A 16,468-nucleotide genomic window follows, 5' to 3' on the forward strand; every position below is an offset into this window, starting at 1 on the left:
CCTGCTGGGCCCAATGGAGGCAGCCCCGGGCTCCTCCCAAAACACAGGGTGCTGCTGCTGTTACCATTACCTCTTGAGGAGAGGGGGTCCCAGAGTCTTCGCCACGGGCAGGATAAAGCCCTGTGATGCTTGGGTGTTTTACAGACTGCCGCCGCGGCTGTGAGCAGTCAGGAAAAAAAAGGACCATGACTCGCAGAAAGACTCACGGCCTTTGCACAGGCTGTCTGTCCTCCATCCCCCCCCCCGCACCAGAAAAGCTCTTTCCCCATCTTCTTGGGACTCCAGTGTGGCCCCCAGGGATTTCCTCCCTGACCACATTGCTAAAATCATTTGCATTTTCCTTATCTCTCTCCCTTCACTTTGCTTTTTCGGTTTTCACGGCATTTATTGCTGATCCTACATTTCACGCTGGTATGTCATCTGTCTCCCCTCACTAGGTGAGCTGCCATGCATCCTAGGGCAGTGGGCCTCACCCTTGGGAGACTCTGGGATATTTTTGGGGGGATACTTGTGGTGGCCACGGCTGGGGTGCTCCTGGCATCACGTGGGCAGGGGCCAGAAATGCGGCTCACCCCCCCACACACACACACACACAGTGCCCGGGACAGTCTGTGTCAGCAGGGCTGGGAGAGACAGACCCGGAGTCGGGCAATGGATCTCAAACGTGTCCCCAGACCAGCAGCATCAGCAGCACTTGGGGGCTGGGTGGCAATGCAGATCCTGCAGCCCCGCCCCCAGCCAGAATGCGGCTCGCAGCCTGCACCCGGCGGGCGGCGAGACAGCCCCAAATGTCTATGGTGCCGGGATGGAGACCCTGTCTGAGCTTGTCAGCCGGAGTGGCTGGGCCTGAAAGTGCTCAGGGAGGCCCAGCTGGTCCCTGGACGGAGAGACCTGCCAACTGTGGTGGCTGTTTACTTTGGTCTAATGCAGTACCTCGGCCAGGCCTCCCATGCACCCGGGAAGCCGGGGCTCAGAACCGCCCACCTGTCCAGCCGCTTCTGCCCGGCCGGGCTGGGCACACGCCAGTCGCCCCAGCCCTCCATCGAGCACTGTAGCCAGCGAGACCAGCTGCTCCTGCCGTGGGAGCCACACAGGCCTTTGGGGTGGCAGGGGCCCGCAGCGGGTTCTCCCTGCTTCAGCCCGATCCGGCTTTAGCACCCCAGCGGCCCAGAGAAGAGCTCTAGCGTCTTCAGGGAACAATGCCCCCGCCCGCAGGAGGTTCTGGGAAGGTCGGATGGGCCCATCACTGGCTTTGCCCCGAAGGGTGGGCACAGGCTGGGGCAGGTGGGATGCGTGCCTCTTTCCCTGGCAGGTCTGATGCCACCGGGGGCTGGGAGACACTGCCCCCTCCCTGCCTGCCTCTGGGGGCTGGAAAGACACAGACAGGCAGGGAAGCGGCGCACCGCCCCCCCCGCCCAACGCTAATAACTTCTGCACCAGACACAAACAGCAGACAACAGAAGCCCCGACACACTGTTATTAAGGTTGATTCAATCCACAAGGCCTCGTAATTTCCCCCTTTGTCTCCAGATCAAGGAGGGGAATGTGGTTGACTCCATCCAGCCTTTGCCTGTGCCCTGAGCCCCCACGCGGAGCAGACCTTGGAGGGCTGAGGCCTGGGCCAGGGACCTCCTGGTGGAGGAGGATCTCAGAGCGAACTGGCCTCTGCGTGGAACCCCCTGTCACTTCCTGTGAATTAGAGCGGTGACACCCCAGTGTGACCACCACAGACGTCCTCGGACACCGCCTGGTGCACCCTGCGGGACCCCCTACTGAGAACCACGGAGTGAGAAGACCCCCAAAAGGCAGGGGTCTCCGCGGCGGCAGGCCACACGACGTCTCCTTAGGATCACAAAGGTGCGCACAGATGGCCTTCCGTGGCTGATGTCCAGTTTTGTGCAGGGGCTGGTCCAGGGCCAACTGGTGATCGATCCAGTCGTATCCACAGGAAAGCTGCTGTCACCACGTGGCGGTGCCCCGGTGTCCGAGCTGGTGGGGGATGGAGCCTCTGGCAGGCCTCAGAAGACCCTGGTCTAGGCCAGACTTGGCCACCAGAACCCAGGAAACCTCAGGAGTGATCGCCACTTCTCCGGGCTTCCGTTGGAGGGCAAAACAGCCACTCCTCCTACCTCGGCGTGGAGATGGTCTAATCCTCACCCGATACGGGAAAAGCTGACCAAGACCAAGACACTGTCACCCCCATGGCAGCTTCTGGAAGCAGGTCCCAGGGCTGACTCTTGCTCCGCTGGGCGCAGCAAACAAAAGGGGAGGCCAGAGGTGTCCTCGTCTACAACACAGCCCCCTCAAACCTCTTGGGATCCCAGTGTCCTCAGGGGGCCTGGAAGCAGCTTGCTGGGGCTGGTGGGACCCTAGGGAGAGCAGGTCAGCCGGGAGTGGCCACAGCCCAGCAGATGGAGAGAATCTGAGGACGCTGGGGACTCGGGGAGTGGTGACGTCTGACTGAGGGGCCAGCAGAGGGGCCCTTGGGCCTTTCCATGACCCGAGGCTCCTTGCTGGTGTGGTGGTGCCCTTCCTGGGCCCACTGGTCAGGAAGTGTGCTCAGAGTGAGGGGGACATGGCCTTGGAGACATCAGTGGGGCAGGGGGGTGGTCAGCTGATGGCTGGTAGGAGGGTAGGGACCCTGTGGCGTGTGCGCTTTTGGCAGCGACAGGGCGTATGGAGCTGGGGTCCCTGGAGCAGAGACGACCCTGGCCCAGATGAAGGGAGGCTACAGAACCTGGTGGCTCCACAATGACCCGCCCACTCAGGGAAAAGGCCAAGTGGGTGGAAACTTCCAGTTCCTGGGTGGAGTGAAGTGGGGGGCAGGCCGAGGCTGACAGCACAGGACACAATGGAAAGGATGATGTCCCCACACCCTGGGGGTCACTTTCCCAGCACAGGGCAGGGTCAGGCCACGTGGGGTTTGGAGATGGGTCCCCAGGACAAGTCCAACAGAAGTTTCTAGCATCAGGCCTGACCGTCCTGCAGCAACAGGGTAGGGGCAGGCAGAGCAGAGGCTGAGGCTCTCGGACACACATCCCGATCCCCCTGCCTCTTGTAACAAAACTGAAGGAGGCCGGGGCGGTGGCAAAGGTTGTCACCCTGTGCTGGGAGGGGCTGAGTGGTGGCAGCAGGCCAGCCCCCAGGGCGCCCACGTGGCCCCGGGGCAGAAGGGGCCCGTGCTCAGGAGGCCCTGCAGGCCAGGAGTGAGGCAGAGGAAGGGGATCAGGGTGCTGGGAAGGCACGCACCTGGGCCCTCGTGCTGAGGCTGCGAGTGCCGAGCCCAGCCCAGGCCACCGGCCCGCACTCCCCCCGGAGCACCTCTGATGGCAAAATCCCCCAGGCAAGGCTTTCAGCCCAGGCTCCTATCCCCGGAGGCCCGCGTCGGGGTTGCTGAGACAACAGGCGAGTTGAACAGAAGGTTGCCAGGGAGCCGGTGCCCAGGGTTGGTGCCAGCCCCACACGCACCCTGAGGCAGCTTCGGGCTTCATCTGCATCTGCGGGGGCTGATTCAGGTGTGTGTCCCCTGCCCCACGGCCCCAGGGACTGAGAACCAACGGCCCAGCCGGCCCCTAGCCCTGCCTGCGCATCTCTGCATCTCTCGGGTCCACCGAGTGTATGGCGGTGGGGGGCGGGGGGGGGCACAGCAGAAGGCAGAGAAGAAGAGCGAAGCGCTGAGGTACCAGCGCCCTGGAGGCCTCAGGTGGCCCGAGTCAGGGCTTCCCTGTGTGACCGCCGGATGGACGCTCCATGCGACAGAGCCAGCTGGGAGCAGAGGACAGAAGTCTCAGGCCTCCAGATGGGCTCGGTGGCTCGGAGAAGCCATGGTCCTGTCCTGTCCCCAGGCGAGAGTGTGGGGGGGAGGGTCCCAGGCCAACCCCCTGCGGCTGCCCAGCCCCGCCTCCTGCGTGAGTCATCAGATCCCAATGCCAGAGGATGACATGGCCACACAGCTTTGGTAAACAATTTTAAGAGAAGTATTTTTAAAAGTAGTCGCTGTGCCCCAGGCTCAGGGTGTCGGATCTGGGGCGCGGCCCCTCTGTGCACAGGTGGCAGCCCGGGGCCTGAGCTGCCCCGCCTGGGAGAGGGGGGACCACCTGTATCCGGCGGGGGGGCGATGGGCAAGTTCACCACTTGAGGAAGACCATGCCGGCCAGGACGGCATAACCCAGCACCAGAAAGAGGACTTTGAGCAGACGGTCGCTCTTCTCCTCCAGCTCCTTCGCTAGGATCTCGAAGAAGGTGACAAAGAGGAACGTGCCGCCTGCCAGGCCCTGCAGCAGCACCGAGGCCACGCTGCTGGGCACCCCCTGGGCACTCTCAATGCCCAGGCCGATGCTGATGCCCAGGGGGATCATGGCACTGACAGTGACGGCCAGCTTGGCAGCGTCCCTCAGGGCCATGGTGCTCCTGGCCATGCTGATGCCCAGGGCCACGGCCACCAGCGTCTCGTGGATGGCCACCCCCACGAACAGGCTCACTACCTTCTCTCCGTCCTCCTGCAGGCCCAGGGCCAGGCCCTCGAAGATGGAGTGCGCCGACAGGGCAAATACCAGGCTGAGGAGCCGCAGCGGGCTGGAGTGCGACAGCTCTTGGACGCTCAGCCCGTGTGCGTGGGGGTGGGGCTCCGCGTAGAGCGTGTGGCCCCGTGCACCCCCCATGAAGGGGCTCTCATACTCCGAGTCACTGCCGGCGTCCGAGCCAGCGTTGAAGGTCTCCAGGTCGATGAACGATGGCTTCTCCTTGCGGAAGGTCAAGATGAGCTGCTCCAGGAAGACAGTCATGAAGAAGCCCAGCATCACGATGGTCTCGGCCAGTGGGTAGTCGGTGCTGATGTGCCCGAGACTCAGAACTTTCTGGAGCTGGAGCAGAAGATGTGCAAGAGAGGAGAAGGAGGGAGAGGGGTTCAGAGCGGGCGGCCTGGACTCCTGCCACCAACACAACAGGGTTTGGGGGAGATATCACTGTTCAATTAGCAAAGCACATTATATCCACTAAATCAGCCAAATATTAATTATGCTGTAGTGGGCTGAATTGTAGTCCCTAAAGACATGTCTACTTGGAACCTCAGAATGTGACCTTATTTGGAAGAAAGGTCTTTGCAGATATAATGAACGTGTGATGGGCTGAATTGTGTCCCCCACCAAAAATTCATATATTCAAGTCTCTGAACATCCAGAATTTCAAAACTAACCCTCCTTAGAGAAAGGGTCTTCAGAGAGGTGATTCAGTTAAAATGAGGCTGTTAGGGTGGGCCCTGTCCCACTAGGACTGGAGTCCTTACAGGAACCACCACGTGAAGAGGTGGCAAGGAGAGAGGCCTCAGAGGGACCCAGGCCTGCCAGCCCCTTTCTCCTGGACCCCTGGCCTCCACAAGGACAGACAGCAAACGTCTGAGGTGTTTTGCTATTTTCCCCAGCCCTGGGGAAATCCTACATAAGATAAGGATCTGGATACGAGACAGATCATCCTGACTTAGGGTGGGATCTTAATCCAGTAATGGTGTCCTTAGGAGACACAAAAGGAGGGGACACAGAGAGACACACAGGGAGACGGGCAGGTGACCACGGAGGCAGAGACCGCGGTGATGTACCTACAAGTCAAGGAACACCAAGGACTCTCCAGAAGCAGGGAAATGGCACGGGACAGACTCTCCCTCACTGTGCCATCGACCAGCCTCTGCTGCCCTGAAGGCCTGTGTGGGGTCTGCTTCCATAGGATGCCGGGTGGGGCTGCTTCCAAAGGTCTTCCTGGGTGAATATGCTGGGAATGCGTGAGACTCTGCACATCCACACCCCCCACCCGCCGCCAAGGGGATCCTGCCAGCCAGCGCACCCAGTAGTGCTTTCTGATGACGGAAATGCTTTCTATCTGTCTGATACAGAAGCCACCGGCCACACGTGGCCCATGAGGACCTTAAACACGGCCGGCGTGGCCAAGGACTGGCGTGTTGACTCGTGTTTCATTTACTTCACTGAAACTCGACTAGACAGGCAAGGCGAGGGGCTGCCGCTCGGTACAGCCCAGGGCTGGATGCTGCCCGGCAAGGTGCGGGGTGGGCTCCTCAGAGCGGGGCTCGGTTTGCCCGTACTCCTGAGGCAGTGCGCACACACCAAGCTTGTCCAGCCTGGGGGCTGCAGAACGTGCCGTCAGCTGTCTGGACCGCTGCTCCTCCAGAGTGACTCATGGCTGGTCAATGCTCACGCTTTGGGTCTTGGGGTGCATGTAATTCCCAAGTGCTCTACCTGAGCCAGGCGCCCCAACACTATGCTCACAGCACCCCTTCATGACAGCCCGGGAGCGCGTGCACACACACACACACACACACACACACAAGCGCGCGCGCCACGCGTCTACTCCGCCCCTCCAGGGCACACTGAAGACATTTTGGTCGTCATGACTTGTTGGGGGGGGGTAGTGCTGACATTGGGGCAGCGTCATTCTCAGTGGGGGGCCATCCTGGGCACCAGAGGGAGGTGTGGGGGGTTGTTCAACAGCATCCCCAGCCCCACCCACCCAATGCCAGGAGCATCCCCCATCCTGACGACCACAGATGTCTCCAGACATCATCCGGTGTCCCTGGGGGCAGGACTGGCCCAGGTGAGACCTCCTGACCCAGTCACCTGCCCTCACTCAGTGTCCCCTGGGCACAGAGTCGACCTGCATGGGAACCCCTGCTGCAGAAGGCTGTGTTTTGCAGATGGGCCATTTCATTCATTTGCTAAGCATCTCCAGGAGGCCTGCATGTCCTCCGTCCCCGGGGAACACCAGCCCAGAGAAACACTAACCAACTCAGATCAGATCAGACACACAAAGGCCACAGTTTTCGGGGCTGCTATCTGTGGGGAGACCAAGCCAGCAGCTGCTGGCTGAGCCTGGCAGGGGGCCGGGGGAGGGACCTAACCCGCCAAGGCTCCGGTGTGGGCAGGGGTACAGCCCGGAGCGGTTTGGGGAGGACCCTGAGAGGGCCACAGGCACTGAAGGGCGACGGGGAGGAGCAAGGCCATCACAGCAGCCCCGGCCTGAGATAGGAGTGTGATGAGGGGTGACGGCATGAGAATGTGGCAAATGGGGGGGGCAGGGCTGGAAGCGGCTCTGGGGGTGCAGACGGCCTGAGAGAGGACTCTGAGGTTTTACCCCCGGGATGCCGTGTGAGCTCCCACGCCGTGTTATGAAGGAACACAAGGTGGGCAGCAGGGAACAAGAGATGCGTGTCAGAAATCCAGGCACTTCCTGATGAAGCAAGTGGCTATTCTGGGGGGGCCACGTGGCAGGGACTGAGGGCAGCCCTTAGCCACGAGAAGCAAGGCCCTCGGTCTGACAACCGGGAAGGAACTGAACTTGCCTCACCACCACATGAGCTTAGAAATCGACCCGTCTCCGTCAAACCCCGAGATGAGACCACAGCCCAGGAGACCTGGAATGCTGCCTGATGAGGGCCTGGAGCAGAGGGCCCAGCTAAGTGGTGTGCAGACCCCTGACCCACAGAAACTGCGACGTAACAAACACGTGCGGTGCTGAGCTGCTAAGCTGTCATCACTTGTTAAGCAGCAGTAGCTGCCTGATACGGGTGCTGAGGAGAGGCCCACGCCGCCCGCTACAGGGCAAAGCATAGGCTACCCCGCTGGGCGGTCTGCTCAGGGAACAATGGACCGGCTAACCAGCTGGCAAGCCCAGGTCTAGTTCAAGCCCCTTGTCTACCAGGTAAGGCCCAGAGAAGAGAAGCAACCAACTCACGGTCACACAGCAACCTCACTTCCTGTCACTCCTGTAGTGTCCCGGCTACCACCAAGCTTGGTGGCATCACTGAAAACACACCAGAGACCCGGGGCCACAAGGTGCCACGGGCTGCGGCCACCACCAGGGAGCCCTTACCTTCTCCCTCACAGCCGGCAGGAGAGCGTTGAAGCACGTGGCCAGAAAGACCCCACCTCCAAAGGTGTTGCAGAGTGAGAGGATCTTTTTGGAGCGATGGGCCTTCTCAAAATCCGTCTCGATGATCTTCACGGGGAGCAGGGAGCCAAGCAGCATGAAGAAGAACACGCCCACCATACAAAGGATTTTGGCCACCAGCAGCTTCATCATGGTGGCGGCCCGGGCTGTTCTGGCCGCTGCAGGGCCAAACCATGTGTGGGCGCACACTCCTGTCCCACGGCGTGCTACCGGGCCCAACCACGTAGCCGGGGGCTCATGCCTCCGTCCAGCCACTGTGAACACCAGGGGCAACCACGTCAGCTGTTGGAGGATTGAGCAGCTTTAGTGACCAAGCTCATCACCCCCCGTACTTCGTTCCATTTCGGGCCTGGCCCACATCACTGTCTCCTGCAGAAAATTCGCCACGGCCGTGCTGTCCAATACGGCGGTCACGAGCCACCATGTGCGTCTGTTTAAATTAATTACAATTCCATAAAAAGCAAAGTTCAGCTCCTCGGTCACACTAACCATATGCCAAGTGCTCGGCAGCTGCACAGGTGCAGTAGTGACCGCACTGGACGGCACGGACAGAGCCTTTCCACTGTTGCAGGATGTTCTACTGGGTGGTGCTGCTCCACTGGCTTCCCACTGCCCTTCCATAAAACCCAGCACCACACCCTGTAGAGAAGGCTCCGCACCATCAGCCTCTGCTTCGCCTCACCCCACACGGGCCTCTGTGGTCCTTGAGTATGCCCAGCCCGTTCCTGCCTCAGGGCCTTTGCGCCGGTTGTTTTCTTGGCCTGGAATATGTCTTTCCCCCAACCTCCCGATGAGGTCTTGTCTTTTAGGGTCACCGCCTTTAGGATCCCTTGGAAGGGCCTCCCCGGCTGACCTCTGCCCTATACTGTATGCCTCGTACCCACCAGGAGCCTGGTGCCAAACAGAGGCTCAGTAACCACTGCAAACCAACAGGTGAGCTAAAGCGTGTGGACCTCAGTGAGCCCAAGTGGAGCAGATTTCACCCTGGAAACCCCACCGTTAGTAGGAGGGCCGTTGGCTGCTCCTGACCTGTGTTTCCCCCCTACCCTCCCGGTCCCCACTGCCCACGCCCCACCTGAGTGAGGTCCTCAGGTCTCCGCGCAGATGCCACCCGCTGCAGAGGCCTCTCCCGCCCCCTTCCCGGCATTGAGTTCTGGCATCATTTGTGCGGGAAACTACATAACCTGGAGTCATTGACTGAGCTCACGCGCTCGAGGCTGCGAGCTCCGCGGGGACTGGGAGTCTGTCTCGCTGAGGCTGGATCCCCCGCACCACCCGCCGCACAGCCAGGTACGCAGGAGGGACCCAGGAAACACCTGCCGGTGTCCCGATGCCCAGGCTGTGCCGTGGCGGCGGGGGGGGCCTGCACGCTCTCAACACCGGGGCTGATGGGCTGGGACGAGGAGGCAGGGGCTCGTTCATTCATTCCCCCATCGGGCACTTATTGAGCGCCTTCTGTGTGCACCGCGCTGCACCGGGCGCCCCGAGGAGGGCGAGGCCGAGCGGGCCCCACCCGAGAGGGAGCACTCGCGCTCCGCCTGGGGAGTCGGAAGCAAATCAGCACACATCTCGCCGCCAACGGGGGAACCAGCGGCGGGCGCCGCAGCCCGGCCTCGGCTAACGGGCGGCCCAGCCGCCGTTGCCGCGAACCGCCCCGCCCCGCTCCGGCGCCCAGCCCCGGCTCCCGGCCCCCGGTCCCGGCCCGCACGCACCTCCGCCGGGCCCTCGCCCGCCCGCCCGCCGGCGCCTCCCGCCGCTCAACCGCCGCGCGGTCTCGACCCCACAGCCGCGGTCCTGTCCAGCCCCGGCTCCGCGCGCGGCGGCCCACGCCCCGCCCACGCCCCGCCCACGCCCCTGCCCATTAGCTACCCCGAGCACCGCGGGGCCGAACGCGCCGTGTCATTGGCTGCTGTGGCCGCCACTCAACCTGCGACCCCCTCCCCCACCACCGGCACGGGAAAGTAGTTTCCTCTTGCTGAGCGGTAGGTACAGCCAGCAGGTGTCTCCGGCAGGAAACTCCGACCTTAGAGGAAAGGTTCCGACAGGACTTGGCTTCCAGAGCTGTCCAGGGGCGCCTGGTGCTGAATGCCGCTCCTGTGGAGGCTTGGCCCGCGACGGGAAACCGTTTCCTGCGGGAGACTGTTCCTCCCCGAGCGTCCACCACGCCGATGCCCTTCCCGTCAGCTGAAGACGCAGATTCATCTGCTCAACATCCCTGCCTACTACGTGTCAGGGCCTTTTCTAGAAGAACATCTGCGAGCAAAACAAAGATCACCCTTCCCGCCCTTTCGGAGCTTACATTCTAGGACAAGAAGCAGAAAATAATCAATACACATAATAAGTGATGGAATTATGTCGGAAGTGCTCTGGGATAATAGAACCCACAAGGGACTATGCTGGGTATGGGCTGCTATTTTAAGTAAGATGCTCAAATACGCCTCATAGAGAGATGTTTGAGCAAAGATGAAGGTGGAGAAGTTGGCTCAGCGGGTACGTGGAGGCAAACCCTTTCACACATAAGGGACTGAGAGGCAGGTGTGTACAAGAACGTTGGTGTGGCCAAAGCACAGTGACCTGGGGAAGTGTATTTGGAGATAAGAGGAGGTAGGTCACAAAAGGCTTTGGAGGGAAATAGGGAGCAATTGCAGAATTTTGATCAGAGACATGACCGATACAATGTATTTTAACACAATCATTTGGTTATTGTATCAATGCTGCCAATAGGTCAATTAAGATGAAGACTGAAAATCATTGATTTTTTTTGACAGAGAGAAGGTAACATTAAAAAAAAAGCGCTTGTTCCATGCCCTATAAAAGCAACCAGAGTTATGAAGAAGACTGTATTCATTTGTTAACTAAAATCTTATTGTCAGCCTACTATGGGCCAGGCGTGGAGAGAGCTGCTAAGAATAAAGAGTAGGGAATGCTACAATGTGGATGGACTGAGGACACCATGCTCAGTGAGAGCAGCCAGACCCAGAAGGACACATCCTGCAGGACCCCACTCCCAGGAGGTCCCCAGAGGAGTCCTGTCCACACAGAGAGGAGAGGGTGGGAGCCAGGGCTGGGGCAGAGGGTGGGAGTCCGTGCTTCATGGGGACAGAGTCTCCGTGTGGGCAGATGGAAAGTTCTGGAGACGGAGGGTGGGGGTGGCTGCACGACAGTGTGTGTGCGCTTCATGCCACAGAGCTGTGCACTTAAAGTTGTTAAAATGGAGAGTTTAATTTTATGTATATCTCACCACAATTTAAATTTTTTAAAATTAATGGAGTAAAAAACAAACAAAAGAATGACTTCCATCTTCCTAGCACAACCTCTGCCTGCCTTGAAGAAAGAAGCTGAGATGTTGGAGAGCCCCACACTGCAAGGAACTGAGGATGACCTCCAGGCAATAGTCAGCAAGAGACTAAGACCTCCAGTGCAAGAGCCTGCAAGGAACTGAATCCTGCCAACGACAACATGAGTGGTTTTGGAAGGGGGTCCTGTCCGAGGCCTGCCTTCAGATGGCTGCTGCCCAGTGGGTACCTTGATTGCAGACCTTGAGAGACCCTGAAGCTGAGGACCCAGACTGTATGAAATGCTATGAAAAGAAAGAGAGTTTTGTGTATGAATTAACCAAAGAAACTGGGGAGAAGTAGGGGCAGCAGAGCATAGTTGATGTAACAGTAGAAAAGAGCTGCCATGTTGGAGGAACTGGAAGGCTGGCTGAATGTTAGCGAGCAACAGGGAGGGGAGAGATTAGGGACAGTCCCACAGACCATGTTAAAGAGTTTGAGTTTTACCGTGCATGCAGTGCAATTCATTGAAGGGTGTTAAGCAGGTGAGGCTTGTGATCCAGTTTATCTCTTAAGGTGATTCTAACGTCTGTGTAAAGACTGAATTGTAGGGAAGCAGGAATGGAGGCAGGAGACTGGTTGAGTCATTTGGGCAAGGACTGGTACTGGTTTAGGTAAGGGCGCTGGCAGCGGAGATGGAGAAGCCAGGATGGAGGGTGAGTTGACAGGAGGTGGCACTGGTTTGTCTGGGCAGGTTGCAGGAGTAGGTGTCAGGGTGACTTCTAGTTCTCTGGTTTGAGCAATTAGATGGCGTTGTTCACTAAAATAGGAAAGACTGGAGGAGGTACAGATACTGGAGGTGCTAGAAGACTGAGCTGGGCTTTGCAGAGATTAAGTATGTCCGTAAGTTCTTAACACTTAATGCCAATTTCTGCCTTCCTCATTGTAGGCACAAAATATGGGGTGGCTATTTGTTATCATTAGACAATTCATTATTATATTGTCTTTTCCTGGTTTCCGTAATTCACAACAACAAAAAAAGATTGTTTGTAATAAGTGCACACCAGGTAAATGCCCACAGGGTGACACCTTCCTATAGAAGAATTCATGATGCGCAATATTTGTTCATAGTTATTTAGAGAATGAGGCTGCTCAGAGAAGGATGTATTTTTGAAAACTTCCTAGGCTCCAGGACCTATGTATGAGCAGATATCTTCAGGGTACCATAGGAAAAAACCTGACACATCTGACCGCATTGTCTACTTCAAAAATCTCCCCTAGTGGAAGACACTGTGAATGGGCTTAAGAAACAAGATACGGACCAGAAAGAAATGCCGACGACAGACGACAGAGTGCTTGATAGAGAACAAACATCCTAGAATAAAAATGGGAAGGGAGATGAATAGATGATTCACAGGAGAGCAAATACAAGAGGGGAACAAATATTATGGAAACATGAAATAAAACCATTTTAACAGCTTTATTGAAGGATAATTGACATACAAGGAATGACACATATTTAAAGTGTGCAACTTGGTGAGTTCTGACGTATGTGTAAATACCTGTGAAAGTACCCTCACAGTCAAGAGAGTGACCACGACCATGACCCCTGCAGATTCCTTCCTGCCCCTGACTCCCACGCATCTAGCATTCTGCACGGAGGCTCATTTGGGTAGTTTCTGGTGTTGGCTCTTGCTTAGGGCACTGCTCTGAGCATGCCTCTACTTGCCTGTGGGTGGCCATTCATATGTGTTGCTGTTGGGCATACGTCCACAGCTCGTATTATACATCGGGGGCCCCACAGGATGCAAACCCTTGCTTTTAGGACTTAATACAGCCAACTTTTCCCCTTTGGTGCAGAAGAGTTAACACAGCCGACCTGAGACTGCTGTCCTGGGAAAGGCCAGCTTGCAAGGCGGGCCCTCAGTGGCATCTGGGAACCATACTCCAGGGGCTTCTGCCCTCCAGGGGGCTCGGGTCCCTGAACCGTCTGTGCAGACACGAGGTTCAGGCTGAGCGCCTGCTCCCCTCCCGGAGTCTGGGGTCCAGGCCCAAGCCGGGCAGAGGGGCCCGCAAGACCGACCCCCACAGAGAACCAGGCACTGGGTCTCTGCCAGCCCCCTGGAGACCACACCTCACACACACGGTCCCATTGTTTGGGGGGAGCTAAGCGCGTCCTGTGGGACACCCCGGGAGAGGACTCTGGAAGCTCGCGCCTGGTGTCCCCACCCCCACCCCCGCCCCCGCCCCCCACGCCTCTGCCCTGAGCTCATCTGGCTTCCTGTCCTCTCTGTATAAACCACGGCCGTGGGGTCGACCATCTGCTGAGCCCTGGGGGTCCTCCCGGCACATCCCCGCGCCTGGGGTGCTCTTGGGGCCCCAGATGCATATGAACAGCACTTGCTTTGTTCATTCTAACCGCTCTGGTGTATTTGCCTTACATTATGGTTTTAATAGTGTTCCTCAGATAGCTAATGAAATCGAGCCTCCTTTCATACACTTACTGGCTAACTGCATACCCTGTTTTTTTTTGAAAGACCTAAGTGTTTTGCCCATTTAAAAAATTGGGTTCAGGCTCCTGGGTGGCTCAGTCGTTAAGCGTCTGCCTTCGGCTCAGGTCGTGATCCCGGGGTCCTGGGATCGAGCCCCGCATCGGGCTCCCTGCTCGGCGGGAAGCCTGCTTCTCCCTCTCCCTCTGCCTGCCGCTCACCCTGCTCGTGCTCTGTCAAATGAATAAAACGGTTTTTTAAAAAAAGCTCTTTGAAAAATTGGGTTCTATTTTTCTCATGGATTTGAAGGAATACTTTATATTTTTGTGAAATATATATTGCTAATGGCCTCATCCACTCAGGCAGGCTGGAGACCCAAGGGAGAGTTGACCCTGTAGCTCGAGTCCCAAGGCCATCTAGAGGCTGAATTCCCCTGAGGAGAATTTCCTCAAGGGACCGGTCTTGTCTCTGGATGCCTTCAACTGGTTAGGCGAGGCCCACCTGCATTATGGAGGGTCCACGGTTCTACTCAAAGCCAACTAATTTAAATGTTACTCTCATCGAAAAAAATACCTTCCCAGCAACATCTAGACTGGTGTTTGACCAAATATCTGGGTATTGTGGCCTGGCCAAGTGGGTACATAAGATTAACTATCACAGTGTTGTGTTCTCTTTAAGAAAATTGGCCTACCCCAGGGGCGCCTGGGTGGCTCAGTTGGTTAAGCGTCTGCCTTCGGCTCAGGTCATGATCCCGGGGTCCAGGGATCGAGCCCCACATCGGGCTCCCTGCTCCGTGGGAAGCCTGCTTCTCCCTCTCCCAGTCCCCCTGCTTGTGTTCCCTCTCTCGCTGTCAATTAAATAAATAAATAAAATCTTTAAAAAAAAAAAAAAATTGGCCTACCCCAAATCATATCCTAAATTTTCTTCTATGATTTTTATAATTTTACCTTTTCCCCTTAGATTCCATTTTATCCACATCAAAACCAGGCACAACTAACCCATGGTCCTAAACATTGGGGGAGTGTTACCCTTTAAGGTGGTAATGAGTGTGGGGGCATGATGAGGGTGATGGGTGGGCTCTGTTCTTCGTCCGGGTGCCAACCTTTGTGGAAATTCATCCAGCCATTTGCCCATACTCTGTGCACTTACACGTATGTATTTATGCTTTGATGAAGTGTAAGAAGCACAGTAACGAGAGAGGGAAGAATGGACCCCCCCCCCCCCAAGTCTACATGAGCTTCCAACAGCCACGAGCGGAGCAGAATCTGTGATTCTCACCCCGGAGGGGATTCGCATTCTCCGACCCCAAGATGGTGGCCCAGCGTCCTGGCTACAGCTTAGAATTCTGAAAGGACAGCCAGCTCTAAGAGCACAGCCCTGATCCCTAGGACCATGGCCATTTCTAGGCTCGAACCCCGGGTGGTTTCAGGATTAGATGTAGCCTTGTTCTTTCTAGTCCCGATGCAGCACGCCGGCCGCCAGAGACAACGTGCTTGGGAGGCCACGGCGCTGCCGCGCCACCTGCTGGCCCCAGCGTCTCCCAGGCCAGGGCCACTTTGAAATAGCTGATTTTCAGGATGGAGGGGGCGTGTTGGGAAAGCCGTCACGCAGCCTGGGGCAAAGCCTTGCTGCGGAGATCGGAGCCCTCCAGAGCGGGTGAGCAGATTGCTTCTGCTGGTGGCAGAGTGGTTCAGGACGTCTGTTTATCGGACACATTTTTCTAGGGCCTACTGGGAGCTGGGAATGCCGCAGGGTGCCCACTGCGGGGGGCTGAGCAGCTCCCTGGCCCCAGCCTCTTGATGCCAGGAGCCCCTCTGGCTGCGACAACCCGATGTCCCCCAGACTTGGCCCAGGCCCCTGGGGGCATAACTGACCGTGGGGGAGACCCCTTGCTTTTTCCTTCCTCGGTGTCCTGGGACTTAATCTGGGTGGGGCTCGCGGTCCAGGGCCGGGCAACCGCGCACAGAGGGTGTGGGCACAGAGGACAGACCCCGTGATTCCATCTATGGTAGAGGCAGCCGCCCAGCATCTCAAGGCCCAGCCTACTCCTGGAAGCTTTCTCCAAGTCACGACTTATGCTAACTCCGTCTTTAATTGCCGTTTTTTCCTTCCCCCTCAATGCACCTCTGACAGGAATATTCAGAAAGATCCTATTTCTACCTCGTGTGGGATCGAGCAGTAATTACCCACGACACACATCTCGTCAAGTCACACGGAGAAGCCACCAGCTTCTGGGATGAGACGTTGACAGCTACTCTTTTCTTCCCCTCTTCCCACTCCGCCAGCAGCTCCAACGGAAAGTTTCTGGATCTTTCCTGAACACTTAGGCTGGGTGTGGGGCAGAGGCCCTGCAGGGCTGCTCAGCGATGGACACGCAGGGTGGAAGGAGTGAGAGGACCTGGGCAGACCTGTAATGCACACGGAGGGGTTTCTGGAACACAGGGCTCGTGGCCCCGTGCCTCCCAGTGCTTCTGAGTGTGGCTCTCCGGACAGGCGCATCAGCACCACACGGGCTGCTCGTGCCAAGTGCAGAACCGACGGGGGGCTGCTGAGCGCACTCAGGAGCACGGAGACTGGGCCTGCGGGGGCTGAGCTGCGTCCCCGGCCCCTCACCCCCGGACGCGGTCGCGATGGCCACAGACGTCCCCAGAATCGGGACTGCCGGTGAGCCTGCGGAGGAACCCCACACGCCTCACGAGACACACGTGCCGGCTCCCCCCTCCCTGGGAATCGATTCCCCGTCTGTAGGGG

The 16,468-nt window shown here is 57.9% G+C and overlaps 1 protein-coding gene across 2 annotated transcripts; it reads right to left on the minus strand.

Annotated features, from left to right (window-relative positions):
• Nucleotides 1-1,457: 1,457 nt before the first annotated feature.
• Nucleotides 1,458-9,766, minus strand: SLC39A3 (solute carrier family 39 member 3). Of its 2 annotated transcripts, none has more exons than XM_032394891.1 (3): nucleotides 9,666-9,766; nucleotides 7,876-8,207; nucleotides 1,458-4,862 (listed from the first exon to the last, which is right to left on the minus strand). In XM_032394891.1, the coding sequence occupies exons 2-3, from the start codon at nucleotides 8,083-8,085 to the stop codon at nucleotides 4,128-4,130; spliced, it is 945 nt and encodes a 314-aa protein (XP_032250782.1). In that variant the 5' UTR covers nucleotides 8,086-8,207; nucleotides 9,666-9,766; the 3' UTR covers nucleotides 1,458-4,127. The 2 variants fall into 2 exon arrangements, with proteins under 2 accessions (XP_032250782.1, XP_032250781.1); XM_032394890.1 differs by having other exon boundaries at nucleotides 7,876-8,235.
• Between the last annotated feature and the right edge of the window lie 6,702 nt (nucleotides 9,767-16,468).

The sequence above is a fragment of the Phoca vitulina genome, unplaced genomic scaffold (assembly GCF_004348235.1).
Source record: "Phoca vitulina isolate PV1807 unplaced genomic scaffold, GSC_HSeal_1.0 scaffold81, whole genome shotgun sequence".
Lineage (NCBI taxonomy): Eukaryota > Metazoa > Chordata > Mammalia > Carnivora > Phocidae > Phoca > Phoca vitulina.